This window comes from Chroicocephalus ridibundus, chromosome 6, assembly GCF_963924245.1.
Source record: "Chroicocephalus ridibundus chromosome 6, bChrRid1.1, whole genome shotgun sequence".
NCBI classification, from domain to species: domain Eukaryota; kingdom Metazoa; phylum Chordata; class Aves; order Charadriiformes; family Laridae; genus Chroicocephalus; species Chroicocephalus ridibundus.
In genome coordinates this window covers 26,671,173-26,687,423 of record NC_086289.1, presented here as the reverse complement: position 1 = coordinate 26,687,423, position 16,251 = coordinate 26,671,173, and the positions used below count along the sequence as shown (strand labels likewise).

Sequence of the window (16,251 nt, the reverse complement as noted above, 5' to 3'; positions counted from 1 at the left end):
TGTTGTGCTCTAAGAGTGGCTTGCATTTTCCTTCTCTGTTCCTTCCTACCTGTTCCCTTTAGCAGCTGGAGGCTGTGAGGGGGATTGTCAGTTGAGGCTAAAATTTGAAAACACAAAAGCCACCAGCATAAACAAGAGGTCCTGAAATGTGTTCCATTTGTTTCTGATTGAAGTCTTTATGCAACAGGTGAACAAAGCTAATATTGATTTTATGAGGAAACTTGTTCGTAACGGTCCTGATGTTCATCCTGGAGCCAACTTCATACAGCAAAGGCACACACAGATGAAAAGGTATCATGCTTATCTGTAATCATTCACTTCTTATCTCTCCCCATCAACTTGTTCTTACTGCTGTGTAAAAACAGTTACACCTTACAGGGATTAAAATTTATTTTTAGAATCTTTCATAAAGGGCAGCAACAAAGAAATTGTCATGAACCCCTCAGGTTTAGCGTACAATTTCTTTTTAGATAATCTGTTGGATTTAAACTTAAGTGTACATACGAATGATAGTGAACTGCAATTAGAGATATATGTATTTATTTTTTTAATGACTGAGTATCTCTCATTTGGAATAGAGGGTGTAGTACAGAGATAAATGAAAACAGACACTTTTGGGCATGTTGTACTCACTGTTTTCATGGGAGACCTAATCTGCAGTCAGTTTATGGGCAGTAAGAAGTGATGGTATATGGTGTATATATATATATTTCCTATACTCTCTGATACAATTGAAGCAAATTCTTTGGTTTTGTAAATACTTTTTTCTTACTTGTTTTACTAATAGCTGTAGCTTTAACTAATGTCACTTCATTATTTAAAATAACAGCAGGGATGATGTTTAATGATGTAATCCACACCACTCTTGTTTTATAGTTATTGTGATATGAATACTCCAAGATTTAATGGAAGTACTTGCAGTATAAACACAGAATTTATTTTCAGTTGTCTTTACATCTCTGACTTTGTTTTTTCTGGCTCCATTGTTACATGTTACTATAAGGTTTTTGAAATATGGAAACCGAGAAAAAATGGCCCAGGAACTGAAGTTTGGTGATATCGTGGAGCGACATCTTATAGATGGTGACATAGTCCTGTTCAATCGACAGCCCTCTCTTCATAAGCTGAGCATCATGGCTCACATTGTAAGTGTGCACACAGCCTTACATACAGGTAGCGCATCCCTGAATATTAGGTGGTTTACCTTTGCTGATGTTTCTCTTGCGCACACAAAAATAAACAGCTGCTTCTGAAACACTGCACGGGCATGAGCATGAATACAGCGCAGTTGTGCCTTTGCATGGGAATTGATGTGTGACTAGACAGTATGCTGTCTGGACAATTCTGTTAATAGCCATAATTGACCTCGGCATCTATTCTTGTGTAAGCATTTCATTTTTGTAGAGTTGATGTGATCTCTACAAAGCATGCTGTTTTCTGTGCTTTGTGTAAGTTCTTAATAATTTAAGTTACTAGCTACACTTGTGTAATATAACAGAGTACAATTTTTATCAGTTCCTGGTTGTGTTAAATCCTATAATCAGAAATTTTGACTTATGCCTGTAATAAAAAGAAAGGATAAAGCCTACAAGGAAGCACTCGGGCATGACGTTTCATCTTTTAGCGTGCTTGAGTGCATGTGCATCACTTCTTTTCTCTTTTTTTTTTTTTTTTTCTTGCAGGCTAGAGTGAAACCTCATAGGACATTCAGATTTAATGAATGTGTCTGTACACCATACAATGCAGACTTTGATGGAGATGAGATGAACCTTCACCTTCCTCAGACAGAAGAAGCAAAAGCAGAAGCGCTTGTTTTAATGGGGGTATGTAGATAACTTTGGGGTTGATTTGACAGGTAGGCTGAGTCCTGTATTTCTTAACTTGCGTTAAGAAACTTGAACTTGAAGTAACTTGAAATATGAAATATTAGCAAGATTGTTGGGTATGGATTATGTGCAACTGTGAAGCTGCCTGAAAACTCTGCAAAAGGGAATTTAGAATAAATTAGGACTGTTACGCAATGGTAGTCTAATAAACTTATATTTCACATGCGTGGAAAATTCAGTGGTTTTAAGTAAGTGGGTGTCATAAGTAACACTTCTGCCTGACTGTCCTTAGTGATTGCTGCCAAAATAGGGTGGCTCTGTTACTAAAGAGATCTGTGCTTTGCTTTCTGGTCTGACAGCCAAGCAACTGCAGGCGGTCAGGCCAACTGGAAATGAGGCAGCAATAGCGTGCTTGTACTGGAGAAGGCAGTTTACCGGAGAAGGCAGGAGACAGTAGGCTCTTAGGGCAGGGGAAAAAGGGAGAAGGGAGGGTAGATAAAGAGGGATCTGATGGTTGCAGGCATCCATCTGTGGTGTGGAAGTAGAGTCAGTAGCAACAATCTGAGGATTTTCCAGTACATTGCTGCTTCTGTGTGACTGAATGCCGGTGCTACTTCAGATGTACCAACACAACTGTTGGGTGCAGCATGTGTTGGCTTGCTGAAATGGTTTGGGAGCTTAAAAAGAAAACTTCTCCCTCCATGTGTGGGCCTGTGAACAGTTCAGGCAAAATTGTGCTGCACAGGTGGGGATGATTTACTAGAGCAGTAGTCTGAGTAGGGCATAAGAAGGTGGGGCTAGTGGAAGTGGCTAGCTTGATTATTACATGTCAGTAGGGACCACACAACTTGCAATATTTCACTAGCTCCCTGTAGTGAGCACAACCTCTTTTGTACCTTCTTAGATTCTAAAAGCTAGCTTGTCTTCCTTTCCCTGCCCTGTTTGAACAGTAACTTACCAAACACATCAAGTTGATTGCAACCTCTGCTTTGGAAATAGAATATCCAATTTCCAGTAACTACTCTCAAATTATTCCTTAACCGTCAATAGATTTGCATGGACTGTGGTAAACTGAAACTTCTAGTTCCTTTTGTCTATCTTCTTGAAGACAGCTGTACTTTGATTTAGAATAAGCTTTAACCTTTTTTGCTAAAATAACTGTCTTAAGTTGTAAGTTTCTTTCTGAATAACAACTGACATAGCAATGTCTTCAAATGTGTATTTTTCTTGTTTCTTGTTATCATACAGACTAAAGCTAACTTGGTAACACCAAGAAATGGAGAACCTCTCATTGCTGCTATTCAGGATTTCCTCACAGGTGTGTATATAAGCTTATTTTAGAGCTGTGTGATTTAACAGTTTTTCCTCCCCTATTTTTGAGAATTTTTCTATATTAATTAAAAAATTTCTCCTTTCACAAGTCAAAGTGACATTAGGAAAGTAAGGCCATTGTTAGTCTGAAGTATAATTATGTCCTTAGAATCTCTTCTGATACTGTCTACCTTTGTAGGTGCAATCATTATTACCTTTGTGTATGTATTGTAGTATTTCTCTCTCAGAGAAAATGAATGTTTGGGATCTTTGTATACATTAGGTAAACAATGTAAACTGCTTATGACTACGGTAGAGGAGTTGAATTTATTACTCAAAAATGAGTTTTAAACTACAGTAAGTACCTTCAAGTTTCCTTAATTCTTTGGGAAATGTCCGATGGACATAAGGAAGAAAGTGTACAAAAATTAATGCTGAGGCTGCCTTTTTACCTATGGAATGGAGTCTGATGGGAAGAATAGATTATAGAAATGCACTGGTTTTAATTTTCAGAAATTTGAGTCTGGAGCAATTAAAAAAAATAATCTGGGAAGGATTTGCAACTGAAGTGGTCTAAACTGTTGGAATTTTGCATAGTAAGTAGGTAACTAGTAGTATTAGAATGAAGTAATTGACACTGAATATGCAATAGCTTGTAAAGTTTATCTCATTTTAGACTGTCACATTAATAATTTTTTACACTCTAGGTGCCTATCTTCTTACATTAAAAGATACCTTTTTTGATCGAGCCAAAGCCTGTCAAATTATTGCTTCTATCCTGGTTGGCAAGGATGAGAAGATTAAAGTTCGTCTTCCACCTCCAGCAATTCTGAAGGTGTGTCAAACTATTTTTTTTTTTTTTAATGTTACTAAGACTTTCTCTGTTGTGTGTTCTTGACCCACGGTGATGCACAGCAGAGACAGTTCTTTTTTTCTCTGATGTTAGTTTTGTATGAAATTTTGTATTTGTAAAGTGCAAGGATCAGATTTCCAGGTCAAAGCTATGTGGAAGTTGTTTGATGGTTCCTGATGCTGAACAGTCAACCTTGCATGGTGTAGTCCATATGCAGGGTTCCTTCAGGGTTCAAACTTAGCTATCCAGCTACTTACTATCCTGCTACTGTGAGACAGGCCACTTGGCTATTGGTGGTCAGTAGAAGATACTTAAATAAGAAGTTCTTAGTAACCTCACTGTTATGGCCTGTGCAGACTAATACGGGGCTAGTGGAGAAACTTATTCCTGGGGTGCCCTCAAGTAATGTCTCAGCAGTTCTAGGTTTCAGTATCCCAAATCAAAGAGACATTAAACCTGGGAAATAATATGCTTCAGTTGTTAACCTTGGCAATGTGTTAAAGAGGATGAGTGCTATGTGATTTGGTCTGTTTGTTTTTGTTTGGGGGTTGTTTTTTTTTTTGTTGCTGTTACATCACGTACACAAAATATTTATTATGAAGGGCAGAATATTTGTGTATTTGTCACAAACTTTGAAGAGAGCTATAGAATCATTTATTAGATTAGGGTCTGTTATTAATTCACATACATTTAAGGGTGTCTGTATGTGATTAATTTTGTATTTGAGGCAAACAGTATTGTTTGAAGAGAGTTTGGTATATTTTCGAATTTGTTAAATACTCACTAAATGTATACATCTTTTCTTTTTTATATATACACTTTATTTAATTTCAAAACAATAACTGTAATATTAGGGAAATTCCAAAAGTGAAATTGAAATGGCAATGAATAATACTTATTTAAAGCAAGGTCAGAGCATTTATAGTCAATATCTAATGCGAATTTTGTAAATAGATAGAAACTTTTGCTAATAGCTAAGAGCAGTGATTCTTTGACTGCTTCTGTCACTCCAAGTGAATAATTTTAGTGCTAGCTGCAACAGTTACTTACATTTAACTACAGCTGAGGGAAGTACATAATTACATGAATCTTTAACCTCCTAAAAATTTAAACCAAAGACACTATATAAAGAAGGAATTATAAATGTTGCAACCACTTTGGGAAATGAAATGACCTTTTTTTTTTTTTAAATCAGAAAGGGAAACATGACAGTAAGAGGGAGCAATAGAGCATGTTTCTCTAAATGCATGCACATACCCTTATGTAAAAGATAAAAAGGCTGGTGGCTGAATGGTTATATCTATAAAAGTGCATAGTAGTTCCCTATTCAAAGGAATGCTACTATGCACTTCTACAAGTATACTTCAGCATAGAAAGGTTCTGTGTAGAAAACAATTTTACAATTAAATTCTTGCTTGCTATTTTACTGTAGTTGTAGCACAAACTCTGTAATCCTAATTCTTGTCCTTTTTTTTTCTCTAAGCCTGTAACACTCTGGACAGGAAAACAGGTTTTCAGCCTGATTCTCAAACCCAGTGATGATTGTCCCGTAAAAGCCAATCTACGAACCAAGGGCAAACAGTATTGTGGCAAAGGGGAAGACCTGTGTTACAATGACTCTTGTGAGTGATGCTTCTGAAGATGTGTTTCAGAAGCCTTCAAAGAAATCGTAGCTATTGTTTTGTTGATTTTGTTGCTGTTGAGCTCACTGTAGGAGGTAAAGCAGTACTTCACATAAGTATTCCTGAAATGAAAAATAAAATTATGCAGTTTTTCTCAAAAGTTGAAGTCATGCTGAACACCAAAGAAGAGACTTGGGTGTTTTCTTGTAATAAAGTTTCTTTTGTATGTTGCTAGACTTGTCATGATACTAAGGTAGTACTTGAAGGCGAGAAAGCGATAAAAGCAAAGAAGCTTAGGAAGTGGTTGTGTAGAGGGCAAATGGAAAAATTTAGTATCTTAAGTGGGCATAGTGATACAGGGATTGAAAGTCAAACAGCGAAAGGAGTTAGGATATGTAGGGAAGACAGGAATCCCTAGGATATCAAACTTTCTGTATCCTTCCAGTTAGGGAAGTCAGAGTGGCAGATGGAATACAAAGCATCAGGGTTAAAGAGGCTGTAGGAGATGAGCAAGGCTTTGCTTATTATTAATTTAACATTCATGTGGTAACAGCTGGGAGAGAACTTGAGCAGGCAGGATTAGCTTGGCTCTTGCTGCTCAGAAGTGTGAGTTAAGGAACCAAGGGAAGAACCATTGATTTACAGTAATTCTGTCGTGTAATGTTGGTGTGAGAAAGAATTTGCCAATTAGGACAATCCACTCTACGCTAGACTGAATGATTTCTTTAGAAGGTGGGACCACTCAGTGGTTGTGAAGTTGGTTATAAATACGGTGGCACAAGTTTTTTCAGCCTCTGAGGAATGTGGGGTGAACATTGCAACAAAGCAATCCTGTTCACACCCATGTGAACACAGGCCATCTTTGCTCCACAGTCTTTTCATTTTAGGAAGTATGGGAAGAATTTCCATTTTCTGAGTTCGACAATAGCAAGTGATACAGAAAACTTGGATTTCATTAGTGGCTCTGTTCAGGTCTCTGAAAAAACTTAATTTCTGAAGCAGCACTAATTCTCTTCAGAAATTTCTCTGCAAATTCTCCAAAGTCTCAAGAAATCCTGGTGTCATATTTTGTTTGTATTTAATAAGTGATAGAGCAATGAATTCTGGTTCAAGTAGATGATTACCTAAATTCACATTGAAAATATTGAGCATAGAGTACAGTGTACAAGCATCTACAACATTCTGCATAAAATGATTTAAGTTGGATCCATCTAATATGCCAGTTATTCTTTGAAAGATGTATAATGAAGTTGAGGGTGAACATATATTGTACTGCTGTCATAGCAAATATGTCTGAAGTTCATGTACAGAAGATACTTTTTAATTGCTTGAAGATTCAGTGCCTTAAATGGAAGGTTCCTAATGAAGCAAAAGGAAGTCATCCAAAAGAGGCAGTGTGTACAGCCCTACAGGCAAGATGGATGTCTTTATCATGTGCTTGTAATTAAAGAGACATCTGAGTCCAGTGTGTCTTCTGAATTTAAGCTCTGCCTCCAGAGGTGATTGAGTTGAATTGAATAGCAGAATCTTTGATTAAGAGAACTGTAACTTCACTTCTGAAATTTTGTTGCTCTACTTTATAAACAAATAAATAACTTTGGTTTATCATGCATGATTGAGGACTTTATTTCTGGCAAGATAAGATTGATTGAAGACTTTATTCTGATTAATTAAGTTTATTTTTAGATTTTCAACAAACAGGATTATTCACAATGTTTCAGACAAGTGTTAAATTGGATACAGTTGCCTTTTTAAGGAGGAAGGGAAACACATTTTAACTTAAGTTGGTAAGGTCAGGTTGTAGCCTGTTCCCCTTACAGACTTATTCATGCGCTTCTACAGATATATTATATGTCTTTTGGTTTTGTTCTTTTCATGAATAGATCTTTTATTTAAAAACCTACTCCATAACTGATTACTAGAGTTTAAGTAATTTTTTAGAAATTAATCAATTAATTCATTTTGCTTTTTTATTTCTAGATGTCACAATTCAAAACAGTGAGTTGATGAGTGGCAGTATGGACAAAGGAACCTTAGGTTCAGGATCCAAGAACAATATCTTCTACATCTTACTGAGAGACTGGGGACAGGTGGAAGCTGCAGATGCCATGTCACGACTAGCCAGACTTGCTCCTGTCTATCTTTGTAAGTAACAGGGGAAGTATGTTTCTGTGTAAAATAGCATCTTAAAGCAGAAATACAGACCAGTCAAGCTAGATTTTTTGCTTCAAATATCATGTACTATGTTTTAAAAAAGTAAGCTAGCTGTGAAGCTGATAGAAACGGTGAAACAACTGATTGTGCTTATGAAGTGCATATGATGGTCACATGATGGGAGGAAAAAATAAAAGTTGCTGATGATAATATTTCTTCGGTTTAATTTGTAATTTGTTTTCTCTATATGAGTTTGAGCTATCAATATAATCTTTTCTGGTTTTGTTTGGGTTTTTTTTCCCAATAATAGCTAATCGTGGCTTTTCAATTGGAATTGGTGATGTAACCCCTGGGCAGGGCCTGCTGAAAGCTAAGTATGAGCTCCTGAATGCTGGCTATAAGAAGTGTGATGAGTATATTGAAGCTCTGAACACTGGCAAGCTACAGCAGCAGCCTGGTTGTACTGCAGAAGAGACACTAGAGGTAAATTTTTTAGTTTAAATGATTATGTATTTAGAATGGAGACTTAATGAATACATTCATGTAAATTTTGAAGTTCAAAGTTGTCTTCTGAAACCTAAAAATATGAGCAAATAGGGTCCCTAGGTACGCAGCTTTAGCTGAGTCTGTCTAGGCTTAACATGTAGATGCTTGTATGCATTTAAAAATGTTAGCTAAGTACTAAATAACTGAGATCCTTCTTCCCTCCTGACTCAATGTGTTGGGGTGACATATAAGAGAATAAAATTACATAGGTAACTGAAATGGGATTAATTGCGTTTATCAATATTTGTAAGTTAATAAAGAACAGTTAACAGAAAACTTAATCCAAGAAGCAAAACATTCCTTTAGTTACAGATCTGTTTATATGCAAGTGTTTTCTTGCCCCTTCCTGGGGCAGAAGTTAAGTGGACTTTGGTTATGCTGGGTTTTTTCTTTTTTCTGTAGAAATTTTGATGAAGAGCAGCAAATGTTGCCCAAAATCTTACGGACAGGGACTTTATGAAGAACACTCTCTTCATTGTCTTTAATGGTTTTACACATTCGTTGTTTTGGCTAGTCAATGTCTAGTTTTTACCTTTAAAAAAAAAAAAGTAGAAAGAACAAAGAGAAAAAACCCAACACAATAGCAACAAAAAACAATCAGAAAAGCCCACCCTGTGATAAGGTACTGCCACAGTTGTCCAGTTTGAAGTGTCACTCTGGATGAAAGAAGTATCTTGCAGTCTTTTCTACTCTTCCTCTTTTCAGACACGTGTGTATGTCCTAGAATGTTTTGGGTTTTTTGATGCAGTTATGTTCTTAACAATTGGAGGTATTAGCATTGTACTCTCTGAAAGCAGTCCAAAAATACTTACTTTTTTTTTTTTATGTAGCACAGGGAGTCTTAGACCTCAGTTCAGTGCTCGGTTTAGCTTAAGTTGGTGCTGCTGACAAAAGAGTTTGTCTTGTCCCTGGTTACCTCTGTCTTATCCCAATAAAGACTTTTATACAGCAAACTGGAAAGTTGTGTAAGTTAAAAGTTAAACTTCTTTTACCCAAAGCAAGGTCTAGGTTTCTTTCTCTTTGAATTCCCTTTGACTACTGAATAATGTATTGCTGGCAAGTGGTAGAGTACTGTTTGTGCATGGTATTTTTAATGAATGCTGAATCTTTGAAATCTTGGATTTCAGGCCTTAATCCTTAAAGAACTGTCTGTTATCAGAGACCACGCTGGCAGTGCTTGTCTCAGAGAACTGGACAAGAGCAACAGTCCCCTTATCATGGCTCTCTGTGGTTCTAAAGGTAGGGACATAGCTCAGCTTTGGAAGTAGATTGTTTGCTCCATGACTGTTGTCAAAATTACTTGTTCTGTCTTTACAGCTTATTTTAGACAGTCAGTTGTGCAAGTACTAAGTTCATGTCAGATAGATTTGAAGTGCCTCCTCTCAGTAAGTACAGGTTGGGCACAGTTAATTAAAATCAAGCTGATGTGCTAGTTTTTCTGTCTTTAAATTTTGAGTACAAGTTGAAAAAACATCCTCTAGGAACTTTAGATGTTCTTAAGACCTGAATTAATTAATCAGCAAAAAGTTTTTGGTTGCATTTCTGACCTCAAGTATCTGTATCACATGCAAAAATCAACTGGAAATAATATATTAAGAATTGGAACTAACATTTCAGCCATCTTCACTGCTTTGTTTCTGAAGGACCACCTGTGTAGTAAATATTTGTTTTATGCTTAAATTCTTATCTGAGCTTTCCTTTGTTTTCTGTGAGAATTTGAAGAAATCGCTTTAATCCTTAACTTTACTTATCCATCTCCAATAAATTGTGGAAAGCCTCATAGTGGCATTTTGTATTCCTAAAGAAATACTGAAATCGAAGAAGGAGGATATATTAAGTGTATAATTTGCAGTGGGGGGAGGCATTGTTTGCAAACATGTTCAGCAAATACAACTTCTGAGTTAGTGACTTAATTCTGTGGGATTTAATTTGTTCTAGGAATCTTGGTAGGCACTGAACCCTTCATAAAAAAAAAATATTGTTAAAAAGTTTATTGAAGAAATTGTGAAGCAAAATCTGTAGTTTAGGATAATGGGTTGTATAAAACGCAATCCATAATACAAAACAGGATAATATATGGACTGTAGTCAAATAGTGGTGGCATGAATGTCTATGACCCAAAGAAAAAATTTTAAATGGAGTTGTTAGCTCTATATCATATGCGGACTGACAACTAAGTCAGCCTAAGTGCTGAACATAAATTTACAGGCCAAGTAACAGAAAAGCTTCTTTAACTGTTGCAATTCTAAGTGCGTTTTTTGCAAATTACGAAGCTAAATAATACATCTTCGTAGAAATGAAGATAGCTCATCAGAGGAGCACTGATATTTCTCATTTATGAGTGAGATGATTACTTTTTTCTTTCTTTTCAGGCTCCTTTATTAATATATCCCAGATGATTGCTTGTGTAGGTCAGCAGGCTATCAGTGGGTCCCGAGTTCCTGATGGATTTGAGAACAGATCTTTGCCTCACTTTGAGAAACATTCTAAGGTAATTCTGTATGATTACAATACACTGTAATGAAAAGTGAAACAAGTTGCCTTAAACCATTTTAAGAAGGATGCGTGATAGGATGTGTTGTCATGACATGGTGAAGGAAAAAAATTGCATATGGTGAATGTAAGAAGTTTTGAATGTGATTTGGGAGTTAACGGTAGTGTTGTGAATGGCCTAGTTAGCTTGAATTTTTGTGGCTAAGCCTTGCTTAGACCTTTCTAATTTAGTAAAATAAAAGTAAGTCTGATGATACATTTTTGATTCTCTTCAGAGTCCTAAAAATAACTTTTTAAATTTCTCTCTTGCATTCTGTTTCACTGCACTAAGACTTTTCAGAAAAACTGCTGGGAGTGTGTTGGTGTCTTTAGACAGGTGAAACATGCCAGATAAACCGTTCTGGAGTCTGTTGGTATTTTTCTTTTTCTGCTAAGACAGACAGATATCATGGGCTACTCTTAACATTCTGTGTTTGAGTTCTGTTCAACATGAAGCAGTAAGGAGTCGTCTTCTGTTACGGTTTGAGAAACCCACAATTTGTTGTTGCTTAGAGAATTATTTTATCATCTGTTGACCCCTCCCTCACCTAAGAAGGGGAATCGGGGGAAAAAACAAGGAAACCTGAGGGTTGAAATATAAACAGATTTAATAGAATAAGACTAGATAATTAACATTAATAACACTAAAGAACCGATATTGATCCCAGTACCAATATAAAACATATGAGCGTTATACTCAGCCAATTGTATCAGCATGAAGCTGTGCGCTCCCGGTAGTGGACAGCAAATGTCAGACACTGCGAGCGCGGCAGCTTCAGGAGGAAGGGAAGGGCTCAGGGGTCTGGCACCGGGGCAAAAAGTTTTCTGGATCACTGCCATCAAGGGGGAGAGAGAGAGCTTCGCAGCAAACTTGCTAATTTATATTGAATGTGAAATAATTCACGTGGCATGAAATAATCCTGTTGGCCAGCTTGGGTCAAGTCCCCAGGTCTCACTCCTCCTCATCCCTGCACCTGGCTAGGCTCAAAAACACTAAGACCTTGAAACCCACGTACCGCAGCTGGCTATAAAGTAAATATTTTCACAAATTCAGATGCCAGAGTCTTCTAAAAGTGCAGTTTTCCCAAGCGTTAGAAGAGAAATTAGTCCTGTGTCGCTCAAACCAGGACAAGTTGTTAATACAAGTCAGTGAGATTCATTTTTTTAAACTGCTGTCTGAAATCTAATGATCAGTAGAGAAATTTCTAGGTACCAGCTATTAATCTTGTTAGTGTGTTAGATAATTCAAGTGTCAGATGGTAGTCATGCCATTTGCATTTGACATTGAATGTCCAAATTTCAACTTCTGAGTTCTGTAACATAAAATCATTTCTTTCCTGAATAAATTAAAGAAAAAATACTTCATGGATTAGATAAGAAGGAAAAAGTTGAATTTTAACTCTAGCTTTCTTACTGATTTAGAAAGCACTGCCCCTTAAATAACAGCAAAAAGGGGTCTTCTAAGATGAACCTCTTTGTAGCCCATACATTGTTCTATGTGATCATGGAGGCAGTTTGGTGTTACTTGACTGAAACGGACACCTGCATAAAGTTCATTGGCAAGAACTCCTTTCAGAGGTGAGAGCAAACCATTCAAAAGAATGTTACATCCATACCTCCAGTCATACTTTTTCTGAATTCCTTAGTCTTCAGCACTGCAAATACCTTTTGCTATACTATTGCAAAGTGAACGTTTTTATTGCCCTTTCAATTTTTGTGACTTTGAGGGAGGCCAAAGAGTTAGAAGTTGTGTAGCGTTTGCAAGGAATAGCTAGAAGCATGATAAGGCGTGTAGTGTTTGCAAGGAACGGCTAGAAGCATGACAAGGCTTGTAGGAAAGTCAGTCTGTTGTTTTAGTTTGGGAGAACTAGGCAAGCCTTTATTCAAATCTAAAATACAAACGTTGAACTTCAAAGCTAAAAGCAGCTGAGATGGTTGCTCTTTGTGTATGTATTGGCTAACTGTCTGAAAGGATTTAGATGACATACAATGTGTTTTTCTGTAATGTGACTACAGAGCATACATATGCATTTTAACCTTTTTTGCTCCACTCTTCTCTGTAGCTCCCAGCAGCAAAAGGCTTTGTTGCTAATAGCTTCTATTCTGGTTTGACTCCCACTGAATTTTTTTTTCATACAATGGCTGGTCGAGAAGGTCTGGTTGACACAGCTGTAAAGACAGCCGAAACTGGATATATGCAGGTAACTGTCAGTGGAGTGGGGGTTTTATCAGCCTTGCAAAAGGAGGATATTTCTTACATATTTGTTAAGGTGAGGGGTGGGGGAGAAGTGTGTACGTTATGTGTGTGTGTGTGTGTTTTTAATGTAACAGGGTAATTTATACCGTGAAATAAATTACTTCCCTCCAGTAGACAGGAGGTTTATAAAACAGACCTCAGGCAGTGGTACGATAACATGCTTGTATTAAGCTTTTTCCTCTTTAATATGGGTGGTAAAAGCCCTTGTTACATGGAATTATTGAGGACTACTTTCTATGTAGTGTGTGTTCCAAAAACCCACCTAAATGATGGAAATTGTGTGCATACATTATAACATAGAGTTGAGTTGTAAGTGCTTTTTCAGATATGGTGTTTCAAGAATGAGAAACAGAAAACACAAATCCCTAGTTTGGGCTACTTAAAAAATAGATTTTTCTGGATGACAGAAATATGGCTAAAGCTCCCTTTCAGTATCTGTACTCTTTAGGTAGCAAACCCCTTGGCCGTATAAACTTGGACTTCAGTTTCTGTAAGGTGTTAGTGTCTTTGTCTGTATTTCCTGTGAAAACAAAGCTTCCTCCAACAAAGCTTCTTGCTATTATAAGCAGTCTTAAGGCTTCAGTGAAAATACTTACGTAGCATTTTAACAGTAGAGAAGTTAATTTGGGGCTGGGGACATTTTGAGAGATAATACAAGTTACTCTACAAAAACAGAAATCAATTCTTGTTGGAATGGGTGACTAATTAGACCATTTGTCTCCCAAACTAACAGAATAATGTTTCCATATGTGTTAAGTATATACAAATATATGTAAATATAATAAGCAACCTGCAAAATATTTTTCCTTATCAACTTTCAGTCTACATGAATAAATTATAGCACTTGGACTGTGGAATTTAAAAAAAAAAGAAAAAAATCTTAACACATATTTCACTATCATTTTCATCCTCAGTGAAAAAAAAATTACCAATTTATATTCTTTAGTGAGCTAATTTAGTTTCATAGAATAACATCTTTCAAGTTAAAACGTTTTCAACCACTAATGCTTCAATGCTTCATAATGTGCTTTTTTTTTTTTTTTTTTTTTTTTAGGCAGAGGAAGGAAAATGGTAGTAAGGGAATTTCCCAATGTAATTTATTAACGTAAGACGAGTAGCTAACACCAGTACCTACTGGTTTTAATGGATAAGTTCTTTCGTTTTTATCAATGAAGATAATCGTTGACTGATTTTGCTTCCATATGCGAAAAGTGTTGTATTGCTTGAGAAATAAACCTGATTGGAAGAACATGAATATTCTGTCAAAAAAAAAAAAAAAAAAAAAAAAAAACCCAACACCACACACAAAAAAACCCACAACAAATTCCTCAGACTATAATAGATTCTTGTGGCTTAGCGTTAAGTTTCCTATATGATGGAATTTCTAAATATGGAGAATTGTGGTGTTGCTTTAAATTTTATTATTGTTGGTTTTCATGTTCTAGGGAATGTACAGTAAAGCCCTAGGGATAATGTATGACTTAAAATAGGTTTTCATGCCTGCTTATCACTGTGTCATATTTTTCCTGAGTCCGGTTTTTATACTTTTTGTAATTCCAATCAATAGCTATTTTTAAAAGGATCCTATTTTCTTTCCTTGCACTTTTGTTTTTTTTTCCCTTCAGAGGCGGCTGGTAAAGTCCCTTGAAGATCTTTGCTCACAGTATGATTTGACAGTCAGAAGTTCTACTGGTGATATTATACAGTTTATTTATGGAGGTGATGGCTTGGATCCTGCAGCCATGGAAGGGAAGGATGAACCACTGGAATTCAAGCGAGTTCTAGACAACATCAGAGTAAGAAATGCTGAAATCTTTGTTGGAAGTGTGAAGACTATTAAGCACGTAGGAGGAAGTAATAAATTATGGGGAGAATTGTTTCAGTTGAAGAACTTATTTTTAAGTTACCTTTTTGAATGGTCCTGATCAGTCTTTCAGCATGTGTATGCTAGGAGTTATAGATATTTTTTACATTAGAACAGAGCAGCTAGGACCAAACTGTGTATAAGTTGTGAAAAATAGAATTTTCTTCTGTGCGTAGACATAGTTCTAGGGCCTAATACCCAGCTCAGTAGACAAATTACTACTGGCTTAGTTGGGTACCGGACTGAACTTATCACACAAAGTAATTCCTTATTAAATCACAGAATCATAGAATCTATCAAGACACGCGTATTCTTTCTGTTGGACTGTTTCTTAGGTCAGAGGCCTGATGTGTTGTTGAATAACTCTGGACATACTGTGATGTCTGGAGAATGGTATTGTTAGGCTTTGGTTTTGTGGTTTGTTTGTTGGTTGGTTAGTTGTTTTCCCCAACCCCCCCACCCATGACATAATACTGAAATGACTGTTCAGATTTCTGTAATGTGAGTGTAATAAATTGATAGAATTAGAAATGTGTGAGTGTGTATACCTTCAGATTTACATAAGTAAATAGAAGTATATATGGACTTTGTTTCTTTTCACAATAGTCTGGTATTATATAGTAAAAAAAAAAACACAAACAAACAAAAAAACAAACAAAAAACAAACCACAAACTAAAGAAAGCTGTTAAGCAATGGTATGTGTCTATATTTTGTGTCTATACAGTTTTTGTGCCTATGTTTTACGTGAAGAAGTAATTTCTTTTTCTCTTAAGGCTGTATATCCATGCCGAAGTGAACCAGCCCTTAGTAAAAATGAATTGGTGTTAACATCTGAGTCCATCATGAAGAAGAATGAATTTCTTTGCTGCCGAGACAGTTTTCTGCAGGTAATTATCTCACTTCCTTATTGCACTGTGATTAACTTTTCCTTATAAATCAAGGAAATTAAGTAAAGGCTGTGTAGGAGCAATGGCTGAATTTTATGCATTAGTAGCAGGAGTTTGTTCAGTAATATATTTCTGTGCACCTAGAAGGTGAGGAGGTAGGACTAGTAATTATAATTCTTACTACGGTAGTTGTTCATGTTCACCACAGCAACTTTAGAAATGAGAGAAAAATCTAGTCATTTTCGAGCAGAAGGTGCCACTGATCTGAGATACCTTGCTGGAATTTCTCTTCATAGCAAGATGGCATAGTAGTTATGTGCTTCCTCTGGGACATCATAAATGAAATAATGTTTATTGACTCTATGTAAGAAACCACTAGGACTGAGTGCCATACTCCG

The 16,251-nt window shown here is 36.3% G+C and overlaps 1 protein-coding gene across 2 annotated transcripts in view; it reads left to right on the top strand.

The window, feature by feature from the left end:
- The window catches only part of POLR3A (RNA polymerase III subunit A), a 39,760-nt gene that overhangs the window by 5,689 nt on the left and 17,820 nt on the right, over nt 1-16,251 (top strand). For both annotated transcript variants that reach the window (XM_063337795.1, XM_063337794.1), the window contains exons 9-21: nt 188-291; nt 1,004-1,145; nt 1,683-1,823; nt 3,075-3,144; nt 3,845-3,972; nt 5,474-5,612; nt 7,593-7,757; nt 8,077-8,249; nt 9,440-9,551; nt 10,685-10,803; nt 12,908-13,045; nt 14,727-14,897; nt 15,740-15,853. In XM_063337795.1, coding sequence (XP_063193865.1) covers nt 188-291; nt 1,004-1,145; nt 1,683-1,823; nt 3,075-3,144; nt 3,845-3,972; nt 5,474-5,612; nt 7,593-7,757; nt 8,077-8,249; nt 9,440-9,551; nt 10,685-10,803; nt 12,908-13,045; nt 14,727-14,897; nt 15,740-15,853 — 1,716 coding nt within the window. The remainder of the gene's footprint in view (nt 1-187; nt 292-1,003; nt 1,146-1,682; nt 1,824-3,074; nt 3,145-3,844; nt 3,973-5,473; nt 5,613-7,592; nt 7,758-8,076; nt 8,250-9,439; nt 9,552-10,684; nt 10,804-12,907; nt 13,046-14,726; nt 14,898-15,739; nt 15,854-16,251) is intronic.